The 18,737-nt window shown below is 47.9% G+C and overlaps 1 protein-coding gene across 6 annotated transcripts in view; it reads right to left on the bottom strand.

Annotated features, from left to right (window-relative positions):
* Positions 1-18,737, bottom strand: part of ANKRD44 (ankyrin repeat domain 44) — a 232,764-nt gene that overhangs the window by 94,700 nt on the left and 119,327 nt on the right. For all 6 annotated transcript variants that reach the window (XR_004969308.1, XM_036319340.1, XM_036319341.1 and 3 more), the window contains 4 exons: positions 14,997-15,075; positions 6,146-6,216; positions 2,425-2,625; positions 1,735-1,822 (listed from right to left, as the gene is read on the bottom strand). Coding sequence is in view for 5 of the 6 variants with exons in the window: in XM_036319340.1 (XP_036175233.1) it covers positions 1,735-1,822; positions 2,425-2,625; positions 6,146-6,216; positions 14,997-15,075 (439 nt within the window). In the remaining variant the exon portion in view is untranslated. The remainder of the gene's footprint in view (positions 1-1,734; positions 1,823-2,424; positions 2,626-6,145; positions 6,217-14,996; positions 15,076-18,737) is intronic.

Here is an 18,737-nt window from a genome sequence, read left to right on the forward strand (position 1 = left end):
ACCTTTGTAATAGAGATTGATAGGATTGAATCAACTGGTATAAATACAGATGTAATAAGACAGCTAGAGACAGAACTTAGAATACGGAACCAAGAGAGACAGAACCTAGGCACAGAACGTTCTCTAGAGACAGAAGAACTTCGCTGGAGAGAACATGGCAAAAGATCCTGGACAGAAACTGGCCTCAGAACCTAGAGACAGAACCTAGCGAGAGAACATGGCAAAAGATCCTGAACTGAACCTGACTACAGAAATGGGCAAGAGAACCTGACTAGAACCTGGTGACTGAACCTGGCTGGAGAACCTGGACAGAACCTGGCTGGAGAACCTAGCGAGGGAACATGGCTACTGAACCTGCCTGGAGAACCTAGCGAGGGAACATGGCTACAGAACCTGGCTGGAGAACCTGGAGAACCTAGCAAGAGAACATGGACACAGAACCTGGATGGAGATCCTAAGCAGAACCTCTCTGGAGATCCAGACCAGAACTTGGCTGGAGATCCTGGCTAGGCTGCTGATCAACTGAACACTGTCTCTGTGTCCTTCTTCGCCGACTCCGTCTACGCCTTTGGGAACCCCTGGACCTGCTGGGGTTGGACCCCGGCATCTTTTCTCCCCACAATTAATGTTGCTGTTTTTTTTATGAGATAAAAGGCCTGTATGCTTAAGAAGATTCAGAAAAGCCAAGCAGTATTAAAAGGAAACCAAAATCACCTACAATCACTAATCCCTGGAGATGATCAACGAACATTTCAGTGCATCATACACCAGGTTGTTTTTGTTGTATAGATTTTTTTAATGGGGTCATAGTATTCACACTGTGTTGTGATCTGTTTTCAGTTGGCACATCAGAGGACCCTCCTATGTTAATAAATACAACAACATCATCACTGCCGTTACTGCGCAGTGTCCATTGTGTAGATCTCCCATAATTTACCAACATCATCTCCTGGGAGTGGGCCTTCAAGTGGGTTAGAACTTGGTGCCAGTAGAATCTTGTCTGCTTTCTAATTGCAGGATGTTCTCCAATCAGAAACACAAGGGAAGGACCTCCGTTTCCCACAGGACCACACCGAGAATAAACTCTATTCTTGGTCTATCTTTTGTCAGTGGTATTTGGGCCAACAGAAGTGAAAAAGAAAAACAGAGAAATGTACCTTCTCCCCCCCACCTCCCCGGCCGAGCTGGCAGAAGCGAGGACTACAAGCCCCAGCTTTGCGGGACATGGAGAAGCAGGACAATCCACGGTGACTCCGGCCACCTCAACCTACACAGCAGCCGGGGCGGGGGGGGGGGGGGGGGGGCGGGGGTGTCTATCCATCCTTCCTTTCTGGTTCTTTCAAAAATATTTATAAATAAAAAGACAAATGGCATTTACATCCTTGCTTTGCTAGCCAGGCCGCTTTCTCTGTAAACACCTTATCTTGCTTCCACAACAAGTTAAAAGAAGCACCATTTGTGCAGCTTTCCAATCCAGATTGAAGCGCACTCAGTGGGGTCCAGGCTATGATGCATGCCTCCTCCCTGTGGGAGAAATAAATCTCTGGCAAAGCAACTGCCCAACTAGAGTGTTCGACGCCTGCCAGGAAAACAGACCAAATCTCAATCCAGCTGAATCCCAAGCAGAAAAAGAGGTCAGACTTGCCCGAGAAAGAACCTGTGTGGTCAGTGAGAGACCCCTGGCTTCCCTCATGAAGGTCACATGCACTTGCCTTCCATCCATGGACCACTTACCCATGTACGCTGCCCAGTGCAGGGCCCGCCGGTCCTTCTTGTCAAAGGCGTTGATGTTTGCCCCTTTGGCCAGGAGTAGGTTGACCATCTGCAAGATAAGCCAAGAGTAAGGTCCTGTGTGCACTGTGGACGGGGGAGGGCCCCTCGCCGCCTGCAGGGGAGCTGCGCCAAGTGGAAGGCCAGGCCGGTCAGAGATCAGAGTTCAAGCAGAGTTCAAACCCGGCAGCATGTGTATCAGGAGAAAAAAACTCAGGTAATGGCTACTTTTTCAATTCGCTGTGGCTCCAAATTTAAAAATGGATATAGCCTGGCCAGCATGCCTCAGTGGTTGAGCGTCGACCTATGAACCAGGACGTCACAGTTCCATTCCCAGTCAAGACACATGCTCGATCCCCAGTGTGGGGCATGCAGGAGGCAGCCGATCAATGATTCTCTCTTATCATTGATGTTTCTATCTCTCTCCCTTCCTCTCTGAAATCAATAAAAATATACTTAAAAATAGGTAAATAAAAATGGATATAAATGCCTGTGGTTTTGTGTACAAATATTATGACCACATTCCGTAAAGGTCTCAGCAGTAATATTAGGTTCCACTGTGAAGAGAGAGAGAGGACACAGGTGGCAGATGGTTCCATCCGGGCTGAGAGAGCGGGAGGGAGGACCCTTGCTCCCAGGGGTGAGGACGCCCACCTCCACGTGGCCGTTGAGAGCGGCGTGGTGCAGGGCCGTGCGGCCGCCGCGGTCGGAGACGTTGACGCTGCTCAGCAGGGGAATGATCACTTCTGCACACCTCACGGCCTTGTTGGCGGCGGCGACGTGCAGCGGGGTCTGCCAGTTCTTGTCCCTCGCGTTGACATCAGCCGAGTGCTTAATCAATACTTGCACTGCCTCCTACAAGCAAAGCAGAGTGCGCAGGGGTCACGGACAGATGCCCGATCAATACTCCTTGGGTGTGAGCGGTTTCACCAGACCCCAAGCTACAGAGAGGGGTGGCTCCTGCCCTCGCGGCTGGCTTCACAGGGATGTTCTCCTGTGACAAGCAAAGCGAATGCGAGATAAAGATCCAGAGTGGAGCAGATCAAAACAGACTCCCTGTACGTCTGTTAGCCAAGGGCCCTGGCACAGCTCCAACACCAAATAAACCTTCTGAGTATAAGGTTTCCTTATAAGGTAGCAGGTGTTTTTGGCCAAATGAGGGCACGCATGTGCAAGTGTGCACATCGGGGCGAAATATCCTTCGGCCAAAAGGCCCTCCAAGATCATCTGAGGTTAGAGGTGTTTGTCGATCAGTCTCCCCCTTCCAAAGCCCAAGGCCTCCAAGCCCTTCAGACATTCTTGGATCGATTTGTAAATCTTCAGTGCTCTCGGCCAACATCGTAACCCCCACTCTGTGACTGATAAGCAGTGAAGCAAAGAGGATGTCTGTTACCATCTCAACCTGAAGCTACACAAGTGTTTTTCCAGCCTCTTCCATGTTACAAAGGGGTGGTTTCTCTTCTACTATTGAGTCCCTTCACCTTTCCTGCGCCTCCCACTTTTCACTTTCCTTCTATTGACCTCGTCAGCTTGTTTGCCCCTTGAACTACACCTCTACCTTGTTGTGCATGAAACCGCCTGGGGAGGCCTTAAAAATAGATGCCTGGTCCCACCCCGAGGGTCTAGCCGGCCTCGGGCTCTCTGTGACCTCCCTGGGGACCTGGTTACGCAGCCAGGACTGCGACGCCTCTGCTGAATCAAGTGAATGATGCAGCTTCTCTGGGAAGGCGATGGGCTGTGGTTGCTTCTCTTTATTTCCAGAGACATCTTTGGGGCAGTTAATGGAGCTCCTGTATGGACATCTTATCAATCTGTCACCCATGAGCCAGTGAAAGCCATCAGTCCCATACTCCTGCCACCTTCATGGGCCAAGGGCTCACCTCTGCCCACCCTGATCCCCACAGGCCTGGAGTGAGCGGGCTACGTTATCATGCAAGTATATAAAAGTGCCCCCGATAGAAGACAATTCGAACTCTCAAGATGAATACTTTCATCAGGGACATAAATGATAAAATAAAAAGAATGTTCCATAAATCAGTACATGTGGAAGGGAATGGCTAACTGAGTAGAATGAGAGCTGGTAAAAGAAACTAACTTTGCAGATTGGAGAATCTAGTTTAAAGAAGTGGTGTAACTCCACTTAGATGCTATAAATAAAGGGCAATAAGCTGACAGGCCCAAGCAAGCACTTTGTTAAGATTACCAAAAAGGGGAGGAAATATATCTGCCACCCATCCTCAGCAGGGCAGACAATAAAATAATGATTGCTAAATAGTCCTTGGGCCCATTTCAGCGCAAAACATGCGTACCCATTGTGCTCACACACCGTGCTGTGCGAAACATGGCTAGAACTATGGAGGGTTGAGAGAAATAGTGCCCCGGTAGGTTCTATCCTAAAAACTAGCCGAGTGCACAAAAAATAAGCAAAAGAGAAGCTCAATCACAATAAAGCATTAAAATTTAAATTTAAAAAATGGTATTTTTTTTTAATCAACTTTGTTCTCATAAATATGGAGGTTTAAGTAGACGCACAGGCAACTAATTCGTTGTGATGTGGGAAGAAAATATTGGAACCTTCACTTGTATTTTTCTTTAAAAAGGAAAGCATTTCAGCTGGCATTTAACTTCTGGGTTGGCGCTGTGCCCTCAGTCAGCTCTGCAGAAGATCTGGCCTCACAGTATTGGGGATGCCCTCAGGGAAGAGGGGGGCTTCCACAGTCCTGAGGGGGTGGGGTGGCCCCGGCTCCTTTCATTCGCTGGGAGTGCACCCAAAGGCACAGAGAAGGGCCTGCCACGTCCATTTACAGGTTGTGAGATGTGCCCTTAAACGAAGAGCATCCTAAACGAAGCCAGGTATATGCAAGGAACCCGCATGAACAATGTGGAAGCTACGGAGCTGACACTTCCACTCCGGGTAAAGCTTCCTATCGCCTACATTACAAGGTAAAGTAATGACAGATTTCATCAGATCTGACAGGAGCTTGGCCAAAACAGGAAAGCCTTCAGAAGCCTATTATCTCCCTGGGTCATGGGAGATCTGATAAATGAGGAGCCTCCCCCTGAGTCTATGGTGCCTGGAAATACGACAGCAGTTCAGTATATAATTTATAAATAAGTGAGATGCACATTTTGAAGATGCATGCTGGGAAAGTTTTGCAGATATATGGCCAAAAAGATTGAAGATAATCATCTCCAAGAACTGGTGTAAAAACTGCTGGTAAAGGATGCTTTTCACACATTCAGAGCAAAATAACAAGACCTACTGTCACTTGAATACCTTTGCCTTGTGCGTTATTTTATTGCACTGGTACTAATTCTTGCTCTGCGTTAAGTAGTATGTAAATTGAGGATAGACTGACAAAACAAAATAGACAAGAACATTTCACAAATTCATACTTTTTGGAGATAAGACCAGTGAAATCAATAGGAATTTGTTTTCTAAAAGTCACAAAATATGTTTGTTTTTTGAGTAAGACTAGGGGAATGAGATATTATCTTCAAGAGGTACGTCTTTTAAAGAAAAACTTAGAAATGCATTTCACATTGCACAGGGCTGGGGGTGACTGGGGTGGCCCGGGGCGGGCCCCATGGTCCTTGACTTCAGGGAGCTCTCAGTCTGGACGGGGAGGCACGCAGGTAAGTGGATCAGTATGGCATCAGAACCGAATGGAGGAGGAAGCAAAGAACTGCTTGAATAGAGAACGTCTTCCAAGAAGAGATGCCTGGCTGAGCCAGTCCTTCGAGGATGAGTAGGGACACTCCCAACTCAAGGGAATGAGGCTGTTTCAATAAAACTTTATTTACAAAAACAGACCAAAATGATCTGTGCTAAAATATTTTTAGAAGTATTGCCTATTTAAGAATATAGCCCCCCGCCCCCCCGACACAAACACACTCAAATACATATTTTCTTTGCGTAACCTGTTGCTTTGCAGAATGTCGGAGAAGTGGTAAAGACTGGGTTGGAAATATGGCACCTCATTGGGCAGGAGACACAGTAGTGAGAAGACAGGTTCTCCAGGGCTGTGGACATGTGTCTTCTTGGAAGACGTTCTCTATTCAAGCAGTTCTTTGCTTCCTCCTCCATTCGGTTCTGATGTCATACTGATCCACTTACCTGCGTGCCTCCCCGTCCAGACTGAGAGCTCCCTGAAGTCAAGGACCATGGGGCCCGCCCCGGACCACCCCAGTCACCTCCAGCCTTGTGCCTGCCATGCAGCTGGCACTCAAATCAACAGCTGTTCATTGCTGGTAAGTAACCCTCTTGCATGAGAAGCAAAAGCCTTTAGCTCATCAGTGAGAATCCCTACTTCAACAGAGAATGTTTCTCTCTCCAGGGACTGAAGGTGGTAGATGGCACCAGGCAGCCACTCACCTCACTCCTGGAGGCCACGGCTCGGTGCAGCGGGGTCAGCCACATGTTGTCCTTGGCATTCACACGAGCTCCTGGAACCAAACAGCACAGGTTAGAGGCATGATGCAGCAGGGGGTGGGAGTGGGGGCGAGGATGGGGGCCTGAGGTCATGTCAGAGGCTGTATCTTGCGCTCTCATTTGCCCGGCACAATCACCAAGCTGCGTTTTGTTTTCCCCTGTATCAGCCCCGTGCTTTCTGGCAACTGCACAGGAGGAGACCCCCAGGGCTGCTGAGGAGCGAGATCAAGAACTGAGAATGTCGGAGAAGTGGTAAAGACTCGGTGGGAAATACGGCACCTCATTGGGCAGGAGATACAGTGGTGAGAAGACAGGTTCTCCAGGGCTGTGGACATGTGTGTTCTGAGGAATGAAGGACTTTTCCAGTGTGTGTGTGTGTGTGTGTGTGTGTGTGTGTGTGTGTGTGTGTGTTCCTGAATAGAATGTATATTCCTGGATATAAAATACATAACCAGATAAAGTATTTTCTATTTAGTCATTAAGTATATTTATCTCACAGGGCACACAACACTCTCTTGGCAAACGGTCAACGACAAGGAGCCTTCCAACTAGTGTGCACGAGGGGCCAGTCAGCTTCCAAACACGTCGGGCAAAGTTGAGTTCTGAAGGGATTTCGTCTGGGCTGAGAGGATCAGCAGAAATCTCCTTTATCCAGGAGTCCCCATTCTGTCTCTGGGACTAGCCAGGCATTTCGGTGGGAATAAGGCAGCCTCCATGGAGCGCTGGGGCAGACCAACAGGAAGCCTGTGTGGGCTGCGCATGGCTCCCTCACATTGTGGGGGGACAGACAGGCTTCCTCCAGGTCTACAGCTGACCTGGTAAAACACCCCATCTGCCTGCTCTGCGTGGCTCAGTGGTTGAGTGTTGAGCTATGAACCAGGAGCCTCGGTTCGATTCCCGGTCAGAGCACGTGCCCAGGTTGTGGGCTCGATCTCCAGTCGGGGGCGTGCAGGAGGCAGCCGATCAATGATTCTGTCTCATCATTAATCTTTCTCTCCCTCTTTTCCTCTCTGAAATCAATAACAAAACAAAAAAATATTTTTAAAAGAAAATTATAAAATAAAACAACCCCATCTGAGCTCCCTTTTCAGGGGGCTTCAGGGTTTTGACCAGTCTTCTGGTCGGAGATGGAAAGTTTTGTTAAAAGGGTTACTAAAGAGGAGGAGCAAGAGAAAATGTCATCGTCTGCGATGCAGTAAGATGAGACTCTTTTGACTTTAGGACAACAAGGAAGGAAGTTGGTGAGGAAGAAGAGTGAGGAAGCGAGCAAGGCAGGCAGAGGAGGGGAGGTGGGGCGGTGCCTCTGGGACAGGAGGCAAGTGGAAGCAGGGCTGGCTCATCCCTGTGAGGCCAAGGCCAGCTGACAGCTTAAAAAATAGAACCTTGTTTTTTTTACGTGTGTGTGTTTTTTTTAAAAGGCACCAGGAGATGATGAGCTAGAAATTTAGTTTAAGATACCAGCTAAAAGGAAATAACAAATCATAGACCGTACACAATCTTTTTCTGTTTAACGGAAGTACAAATACCATTAACGATATTAATGATAGAAAACAAGAACATAATAATCCCTAAAACCAAGAGACAGACTCCTGTCCTCCCACTCCCCAGACTAATTTTATTGGTTTGAGATGGGGCCAGGTACATGTATACTTTAAAAACTTTTTAAATATATTTTTATTGATTTCAGAGAGGAAGGGAGAGAGAGAGAGAGAGACAGAAACATCAGTGATGAGAGAGGATCATTGATCGGCTGCCTCCTGCACGCCCCACACTGGGGATGAAGCCCACAACCCTGTCATGTGCCCTGACCAGGAATCAAACCGTGACCTCCTGGTTCATAGGTTGACACTCAGCTACTGAGCCACGCCAGCCAGGCCTGGAGAGCTTTGAAGGAATACTTGTGGCCCGGCCGGTGTGGCTCAGTGGTGTTTCTCCCTCTCTCTCCCACTTTAAATATCGGGGGGACCACTTTGTAAAGAATATGATTCTTGAACCACTACGCTGTACAGCCGAAGCTAATACAGAATAATATTGAATATAAATAGCAATTGAAGAAAAAACTGAGTTGACTGTTTTGAATGACAAAATTCACTAGTTGCAAAATAAAATAATTCAGGAAGTTGAAAAAAACTGTATTAGGGAGAGGCAAATGACAGCAACATTGGCGTACCACGTCACACCCATCGAATTGGTGAAAATGACACAGTCTGACAACGCTGAGTTAGCAAGAGTGGGGAGCAGCAGGAAGGCTACGTACAGAGGGTGCGAGTGCGGACGGGTGTAGCCCCTTTGGCAAGCAGTTTGGTTCCACCGGGTAACACTGAACAAATGAAGTTGCAGAATAATACCTATGGCATAATACCAGTCACATACAGTTTTTAAATTGACAAAAATAATGCTGTATGTTGTCTACAGATGCACAGACAGGAAGTAAAAGTAGCAACTACGGCTAAAGAAACCAGCATTCTCTAGAGTGGGTGCTCTGGGGAGGAGGGCGGGGAAAAGGACGAGCAAGCACAGCCAACGGGCTGCAACTGTGTCGTCAACGTTTTATTCCCTTTAAGAAAGGATACGATGCAAATATGGCAACTTTGACTTCCTAAATCTTGGTGTACATGGTATTAATTATATTTTTTCCACATTTTTCAGTATGTTAGAAATATACAATGTCTTTAAGAGAGCTAACACATTTGAAGTTTAATGTTTCTTAATAAAATGGAGGGTGGGGTGTTAACTTGCTTTTTTTACACTATTTTATTCTTGGTCAGTGGCCCTTGATTAAAAAATGACACGTCCGCCCTCGCTGGTTTGGCTCAGTGGATAGAGCATCGACCTGTGGACTGCAGGGTCCCGGGTTCGATTCTGGTCAAGGGCACATGCCAGGGTTGAGGGCTCGATCCCCAGTGGGGCCGTGCAGGACGCAGCCGATCAATGACTCTCTCATCATTGATGTTTTTTCTCTCTCTCTCTCCCTCTCTCTTCCTCTCTGAAATCAATAAAAATATATGTTTTAAGAAGAAGAAGAAGTATATGTCTAAAAAATGACAGGCCCACTCTTTCCATATAAAGTGGTCCTGCCACCCAGCATCCTTCAGGATTTTCCTACGGCTCAGGCCAGGGAATAAGGATAGTACACAGCAAGAGGCTGCTGGTGGAACAGTCTGACTGAAAAGGAACTTTCCAGGTGAGGATGTGTTCCATGCGGGCGTCTTAATGTTCCTCTCATGCTCTCCTCTCTCCACAGCCGCTGTGCTGGTCCCAAATGCAGCCCCCACCCCCGCCCCCTCCGCTGCGATGGGGAAGCCACGCCCACGCAGAGGGCGGCGCTCTGTCTCCGGGAACCTTCCGTGGACTCCAAATGCCATCCTGTCATCGCCACTTTGTGAACCTAAGCAGCTCATCCCCCGTAGCTCCATCACCAGCCAGCCAACCAGGACACTCCTGAGGGCAGGGTGCCTGCTGTAGCCCATGCCCAGACCTGAGTCCACCTGCTTGGCCACCGCATGTCAGAATTTTACCTTCAACCTCCCTCTCTTCCTTCTCCCTGCCCCCTTCTCCTCCTTCCCTCTCCTCCCTCCCTCCCTCCCTCCCCACCCCCCTGACATACAAGCTGCTCTGGCTGTGTGTGCGGCACTAGAAGGCTCTATATCATGTTCCTAAAGGAGATAACTTGGAGTTATAACCATTGAAAATATTGCAAATCCGATGAGAGGGAAACGGCGTCTCGTTGCGGTGCTTTCCTGTTTAATAGTGCGGCTGGGTATCTGCTAACGCTTGTCTCCTGCCCACTCATCATTCATTCTCCGAGAACTGCCTGTTCGGATGCTTTGCCTGTTTCCCTTATTCTTCTATTCTTGTTTGTCCTTATAATTTATAGACATTTGCATTGTGTTGTTATGATAATTTTTATTTATGTATTCTGAAAGCTTTCAGTTGTATGTAGATCCCAGTGTGGCTTTTAATATTAAAATTCTCTCAAGGAGAAAAATGAGCTGGCTGAGCTCATAAAGCAACCCCCCCTCACCCCGTCATGTGTAACACACCCCGGCATTGCTTCCCTGTGGCTCCAGGTACTGAAAGCTCATCACAGAGCTGGGAAGGGGCTTCTCATGGTCACCGCTGAGTCTCCTGTCCCTCCACTCGTCCTTCAGGAAAGCTCCCCTCCCCAGCAACGGAATTAGTAAGACAAAAGCAGAGTTATCTGAACGGGGACCAGGCTGTATTTCATCAGTGTCATCCCTGCCACTGGCTTCCTCTTTCCGGAGCACATCCAGCCTTGTTTACATGTCAGCGGGAGACTAGATGGTTGAGTATTTATAACTGGTTTTTCTAAAGGACGCTCCCTGTTATTTACCTGCCCGTCAGGCGCCATGGTGCACCGAAGGACACGGGCCTGCATGCCGTGTGATTTAAAGGCAGATGCGGTGTGCCCAAGGACATCTGAAGCTTGAGTGATTATTCTCTAAGTGGTAGGCTCTCCTGATTCTTCAGAAACAGAGACCCAGCTCACAGTTGTCAGGCACGAACCCTGATTGCGAGTTAAGTGTGCTTTTCGTCTCGCCCCTATTACCACCTGGTTGTATGTTCACAGAGAGCAGGAGTAACGGGAGCTCTGAGCGTCTTTTCCAGAGGCGACATGTCTGTTCTCTTAGCCCTGTCGTCTAGGAAAGAGTAGAACAAAGACCAAAGGTACACGAGGGACTGAAAACGTTTAGAGGTCAAAGAGGATAACTGATTCTTAAGGCTGATGTATGCCCAGTTTGGCTTTTAATTGCAGAAACAAACAAGTATAGACCAGAAATCACATGCAACATGATAGGACATAATGAAATGGGCTCGCTATTGATTTTTTTCACGCAGAGACCAAATCTTATTACAGCCCAGGAACAGTGTCCTTCAAAGCAATGACTTTGGAAGCGTGTATGATAATCCCTCGGACGTGGCAACCGCTCAGAGCACCTTCAGCACTCCCCTTGGACTTGCCGTTGCCATGCCCACCAGAAATGGCTCATCCCCTGATAATCACACCACCTCTGGGGGCAAAACCAGCACTGCCTGGTTTAATCACCTTCACCTCTTGGGGGTGGAAAATCACACACACAAAAACCAAGTCCAACCTTAAGGGATGAGTATTTGTTATGCATAAGAGCATCAGAACAATGGCCTGCGGGGCTCAGGAGACAATTTGCGTGGGGAGTAGAGATCACATTTTGAAAGATCACAGGAAATCCCTTTACCGGAACACCCCTTGTTGGGTGGCCTACATGCAAATGAACTCACTATTTTGAATTCGTACTTATACCTCACATATCCCATGCCAGAGGGTGAGGATTCAATGTTCTTCCTCCAGCCCCGGGCGCTAACCCGTGTGCATCCCAGCTTCTCTACAGCTGCTGTCACTGGGGTCGTGTTCCCGTGCGCTCCGCATCCTGCACCGCAACCTTGTCCCTTAACTCTCATCCACTCACTGGTTCACGTTGGTCTCATGCATGCAGCTCTGGGCCACAGCAAGCTCTTGGCCTTCTCTCTGACTTGAGCCTGACAAGGCCAGCTCCCAAACAGAAGCTGGTGTCAGGTGGGGAGGTAACGCCAGAATCCGCTCAGGCGGCTACAGGAAGCGGGATTTCCCAAGGCCTATTCCTCTCTGCTCAGGGGCCTCGGGGCTCCATCCGCCTGGCTAACAGGAGACAATGCCGGGAGGGATTAATGGGGTTGGGTTACACTACACTCTGCAGTTAATACAATAGAGAACACGGCTGTAATGGCTATTCTAGCAAAGCCAAATTATTTGTCCAACATGGGAATCATTAACACCTCATTCGTTATGAAGTTGGAGAAGAGTTTGGATGGATTCCCTAAAGCAGTGGTTCTCAACCTTCTGGCCCTTTAAATACAGTTCCTCATGCTGTGACCTAACCATAAAATTATTTTCGTTGCTACTTCATAACTGTGATGTTGCTACTGTGATGAATCGTCATGTAAATATCTGATATGCAGGATGGTCTTAGGCGACCCCTGTGAAAGGGTCGTTCGACCGCCAAAGGGGTCGCGACCCACAGGTTGAGAACCGCTGCCCTAAAGGGTCAGCTGCCAGATGAAAGCTCAGAGATGAAATCGTCCTGCTCTTACAGTGCCATTTCTTCAGGAACATAATATACAACTGGATACGGGACTCCTAAGGGAAAACTAAAGCCATGTGAATTCCAAGCGTTTACCTAAAGCTTCCACAGTTGAGTAAAATTTATCAAGAACCTTCCCAATGCTCTCTCGGACCCTAAATCTTTATAACTTAATGGGGGAGGAGAAATTCCATGTCATGTGCTCCAAAATTATACTGGAGAGGTTAACAGCTCAGAATCCCAAGACAAAGAGGTGTACAGAACAAGATATATTCTCCAGGCTGCACTGAGTGAGCCACATTTAAGAGTGGCTGGCCCTAACCTGAGCTGGTTTGGCTCAGTGGGTAGAGCGTCAGCCTGAGGACTGAAGAGTCCTGGGTTTGATTCCGGTCAAGGGCACATGCCTGGGTTTCGGGCTTGATCCCCAGCGTGGGGCATGCAGGAGGCAACTGATCAATGATTCTCTCTCATCACTGATGTTTCTATCTCTCCCTCTCCCTTCCTCTCTGAAATCAATAAAAACATATTTTAAAAAAAGAGCGGCTGGTGGACTCTATGCCATGTAGAGGCACCTAAGGAAAACAGAGGGTCAGCTTCATGCTGCAGAAATAAAACCTCTTTCAGGTGTGGAAAACAGACAAAAACCAAGCTTGGGGTCCAAGACAAAGTTCTGAATTCGCACATTCATGAACCTAGTATCTTTCTGAGACTCTGAGGTGTCTCTTCATACATTTGGGTGGTGAGGACAGCCAGTCTGGACCATTAGGTGTCATACCACAAAGTTCTTTACTTTACACCCCACCGGTTTCCGCCTACAATTTTCCATGGGCCAAGTCTCTATCGCCGGGGCAGCCGGCCAGGTGGGCGCTGGCTCTGAGCCTTGGTCCGCGCCAACACTGAACAATGCGTGTTTGTTTGGCCTCCGGCCCTGGAACATCTTAGAACCGTCAGAGGAGGCCTGCTCTCAGGAACACAAGGACGCCACACAGACTCCCACCAAGCGCCAGGCAATGGCCAGGAGCGCAGGCCGCAGGTCTAAGGCACAGAGCACTTGTGTCCTGGAAAGCCCACCTCGAAGGGGACACAGCACAAGGAGCCAATGTAACCTTCCTTGTGTGTCCCAGCACAATTGTTGTTTTTGTTGGGTTGTCTATTAATCCTCACCCAAGGGTATTTTTTCCAATGATTTTTAGAAAGAGTGGAAGGAAGGGTGAAGGAAAGTGAGAGAGAGAGAGAGAGAGAGAGAGGCACATTGATGTGACAGAGACACATCAATTGGTTGCCTCCCACATGTGCCTCTACCAGGGCTGGAGATGGAGCCTGCAACCAAGGTAAGTGCCCTTGGCTGGAATCTAACCTGCACCCTTCAGTCCACAGGCCGACGCTCTAACCACTGAGCAAAACCGGCCAGGGATCCCAGCACAATTCTGTTTCCTTCCCACAATGCCCTCCACATCTGCTTAAATACCTGCATCAGCTCCCACCGTGCGCAGCTCACTTTGGGTTCTACAGTTCCCTTTGCTACAACAAACAAAGGCTGAGCCTCAGTGCAGGCCTTTGCATAGTCCAAGTTTTAACCTCCCCAACAGAAGGGAGGAGGAAAGGCAGCGGATCTGCACGTGGTCCACCCCAGGACGCGTGCACATGCTCAGACTCATTCCCGGCCCTTGTCTGGCAAACGCTCAAGGCGGAGAGCACATACTGATTTCAGAAACCTGCAGTGGGAGGTACCAAGCAACAGGTTTCCAAAAATGAAAGCCTTGGCGTTTTTAACTCGGACAAAAGACTTAAAATCCATAGAAAAATAAAGAGAATATCGCAAAGACCAGTGCACATGCAAATCAGATTTAACACATTTGCCAAATTTGCTTCCAATTTTTAGAAAATAGAACACTTTCCAGAGTTGTAGCCTCTTTTACGCCCTTCCCTGAAAACACCCCTCACTCAGCCTACCTCCTCAGAAGTAAGTAACCGCTGTCCAGAAATTAATGTTTCCTTTCCTTGCGTGTTTTTATATTTTTATTACACGGCCATAGTCATAGGTCCATAAACAGAACAAAGCATTGTTTTGCAGTGCAATTCAGATCTATGTACATATACGCACATTTGTGTCTGTTCATATAGACTCTAAGGAACCAGTCTGCCTGTTTGTTCTTTTCTAAAGACATCCGAATACGCTGGCCTCACCTACCATGCTGGGCCCGATAGACAGTCAGGAATCAGATTTTCAAACCACACATAAGTTTTGCTGGAGACGTTATTTTTCAATAAGAACAACTTCTTGCGCCCAAGCCGGTTTGGCTCAGTGGGTAAAGTGTCAGCCTATGGACTGAAGGGTCCTGGGTTCAATTACAGTCAAGGGCACATGCCCAGGTTTCAGGCTCAATCCCCATTAAGGAGGTGTGCAGGAGGCAGCCAATCAATGATTCTCTCTCATCATTGATGTTTCTATCTCTCTCTCCTTCTCCCTACCTCTCTGAAATCAATAAAAATATATATATATTTTTAAAAAGAACAACTTCTTGCACTTTTTACACATTTAGTGACAAAATCGCTGATCAAATAAACTTCCATGAGCCCCATAAAGAAACTGTTTGCGGGCCTTCACGTGGTCACCGTAATTAGCGGGTCGCTGGCGTTATCTGCGGGTGGCTGTACGCACGGCTGGCATTTACCTGAAAGAATCAGGAGCTCGATGATCTCGGCATCTCCCAGGAACGCGGCCACGTGCAGCGGAGTGCGCTTCTCCGAGTCCTGCAACCAGGGCAACAGTAAGTAAGTCAGTGTGGCCGCAGGGGCCTCTGGGAGACACAGCAAGACAACACACCCTCTGAGGCTCACGCTTGGGAGATCGAAGGCCAGACACCTACTCAGGCGAGTTCCACTTATACGCTTCCCTCAGCATCTCCCCCAGGCCCATGCACGCGAGATCCCATTTTCTGAGTCTGTGTCCTGTTGGCCTCGCTCTCCTGCTAGGGAAGGTCAGCTCCGGTCAAGGATGGCCCTCATGCACTAGATGATGGAACTGAATTTATTTTCAAGCCTTCAGTAATGGCTGAAAAACACCAATCTGAATCATTCTACCTACCCGTACTGCATAGCTCAAAGCTTTCAATGATTTGTTTTCTTTCTGGAATTTTTCACAGGGACATTGAACATAAGTACGGTCATTTTCTTCTTTCTATCTCCATTCACTGTGGCCTACACACTTCCCATTCACGTAATACTTACTGAATGCCTACTATGTGCCAGGAACCAACGTGTGGGGATGGGAGGGTAACTGTGAAAGGCCCAGTCCCTGCCTTCAAGTAGGAGGCCAACAGTGGTCATGAACACAAATGACACAGTAAGATCATTTCAGATGGTGACAACAAAATTAAAACAGGGTGATGGGACCAAGTGACTGGGAAGATGGGAATAAAATTCCTTAGAGTGCTCAGGTAAGGCCTTTCTGAGGATGCTGACAGTGAGGTCTAAGTAGACACTATTAGTTCTGTTTTATAGATGAGAAGCTGTGGCTCAAATAAATTACAAAATTTCCTCAAGAACCCATCAGTGCATAGCAGAGCCAAACTGAATTCTTCCCCACTCTACATCCTTGGCAAGGCCTTTCACATGCTGTGCTCAGAGGCAGTACAGTAACACGCAGGGGGAAAATTGCTTCCCCATCTGTACATCGGAGATAGTAATACTCAGCTTAGAGAATTGATAAGAGAATTCAAGGTAATGCAAGTCCACACAGCTCGGGCAGGCACGAGGCTTGGCCATGCACAGCCAGTGCTCCATGCAGAGCCATCGTTGCCATCAGCAGACACTCCTGTGACACCTTCCCTCCCAGCCTGAGAACTCTCAGGACCAAGCCCGGGTCTTACTCCCGCTATCCCTAGAGCAGCAACAAACTAGGTGCTCAGCAGAAGCTGGCCCAACCGAACTGCGTGCATGGTCTCCCCCACAAACATCCAGCCTCTGCGCCATGACAGTGGCAGCCAAAGTCTGCATGCTGCCTTTGAGGTTTCTCCTAAAACTAGCCTGTGTTCTAGTTTCCAGAGATTCATGGATTCATGATGAATCTTACTCATCCTTCCTGTGATGACCTGATGATACAAGCCACCTCACAACCCTGGATTAGGCCAAGGAGATTATTCTATTTTCTGACAACTCAGCCCTCTGCTCGTCCAGACTCGTGCTTTCAGGCACTTCATGACACACTAACACCCAAAACAGGTGGCAGCCAGGGGACACAGCAAGAGCTGATCTCCAACCAGTCTATTTGTTAGGAGGTCTGGCAAATAGGCTTTATGACAGGATGGACTAACTTTTAAGTAGATAAAAAGAGGAGTCTGTCCAGGCCGGTGTGGGTCAGTGGGTTAGAGCAGCCGTGGGCAAACTACGGCCCGTTTGGCTGTTCTATCCGGCCCATTCGGCTGTTCTATCCGGCCCACGGAGCCGAAAGAGCGGAGGGTTCTCTTGCTCTCCCCTCCACTCCTTCACCAGCAGCAGTGTTAACATGGCAGCGTCGGGAAACACGGCCGCAGCTCCTTCTTCTGAGTCCAGTTTAAGAACCCATTGTGGCCCTCGAGTCAGAAAGTTTGCCCACCCCTGGGTTAGAGCGTCGTCCTGTGCCCCGGAAGGTCACAGGTTCGATTTCCAGTCAGGACATGTACGTGGGTTGCAGGTTCAATCCCCAGCACCAGCCAGGGCACATGCAGGAGGCAACCAATCAGTGTTTCTTTCTCTCTCTTCTCCCTCCCTTCCTCCCTAAAATCAATGGAAAAAATATCTTCAGTGAGGATAAAAAAATAAAAAAGGAGCCTGCATTCGCTGGGAATGTACGTTGTCGATGTATGCTGCAGTAATTACTACAGATAAGTGGAAATTGGGCAGGCATGCAACTGTTCTATATGAAACAATGGTACGCCTTGGAAAATTCACTCAGAAGATACGCAACTATGGTTCGCCCTCTGCTCACTAGATCACCCTTTTGGTAAAAATAAAGCTTCAATATTTGAAAACACGTTTGCTCATTTGAGAACCCAGCGTATTAACTGGTGTGATGGATTATGCAAGTAACAGAGACCAGACTTGCACAAATGTTTTCTATTTCTGTTTCTTCTGGTGAGATCGCTAGAAGCATTTTCCATGTCAGCCTCATATTCCCTTTCAAGCCCCACTAATGCTACCAAAACATTCCTGTTAGGTCCTGGGATAAAAGTCATATAATTACACGTTCTCCTGTGAATTGAACAAGTTGCAGGGTTTGGTTCAACAAATTAGACCTTACCTAAGTGATTTCAACAAGGGCTAACCCAACCCAAATATGACTTCATTTGACCTAAAGCAGAGTCAGGGCTCTGTTGAGAATGTGACCTCCAATAAAGCCAAGAACACCTTCATATCTAAACTTGCTGGCCTGTTATTATATGCCTGGCCTTTCTGACTTTGTGGCCCCTTTTATGACACTTTCATGACATGGCTTGTTGAAACCAAAGCTTTTATAGTATAAAATGGGTGTGTTATGTGAGATCATATTGTAAAAATTTTTGATCGTTAAATCCCAGTGTCCCTGTTGCTATGCATTTAAAAGTTTCCTGTAGTAGCCCTGACCGGTTTGGCTCAGTGGATAGAGCATTGGCCTGCGGACTGAAGGGTTCCGGGTTCAATTCCAGTAAAGGGCATGTACCTTGGTTGCGGGCACATCCCCAGTAGTGGGTGTGCAGGAGGCAGCTGATCAATGTTTCTAACTCTCTCTCCCTCTCCCTTCCTCTCTGTAAAAACCCAATAAAATATATTTAAAAAATAAAAATAAAAGTTTCCTGTAACTTTTAGTACATCTACGCATTTCTATTACTTTTTAAAAATATATTTATATTGATTTCAGAGAGGAAGGGAGAGGGAGAGAGAGATAGAAACATCAATGATGAGAGACAATCATTGATAGCTGCCTCCTGCACGTCCCTTACTGGGGATCGAGCCTGCAACCCAGGCATGTGTCCTGACCAAGAATCGAACCGTGACCTCCTGGTTCATAGGTTGGCACTCAACCACTGAGCCACACCAGTCAGGCTATGCATTTCTATTACTGACCAAGGGTTGCTGACACCTGCTCTCTCACCGGTGCCTGAGTGATGAATGGGATCATGGGTCAAGGGCAGATTCAGAGCCACAGTCATCACCATGCTCCATTGGGTGAGACTGTCCAGCAGTTTGCAGTTCATTCTGTTCCTCAGTTTAAGGTCACTCTGCTTTGTCCTAAGCCAGACAAATGGGGTAAGAGGTGCAATGACAGGAGAAGGGGGAAGGCTCTGGAGAAAAGAGGGTTCTAGTAATAACACTGGTAAAAACCGGTTCTAGGCCAGTGTACCCTAGGGCATCTAGAAGAAGAAACAAAACCTACCTTCTAATCATGGAGTGCTTTA

Source organism: Myotis myotis, unplaced genomic scaffold (assembly GCF_014108235.1).
Source record: "Myotis myotis isolate mMyoMyo1 unplaced genomic scaffold, mMyoMyo1.p scaffold_m19_p_8, whole genome shotgun sequence".
Lineage (NCBI taxonomy): Eukaryota > Metazoa > Chordata > Mammalia > Chiroptera > Vespertilionidae > Myotis > Myotis myotis.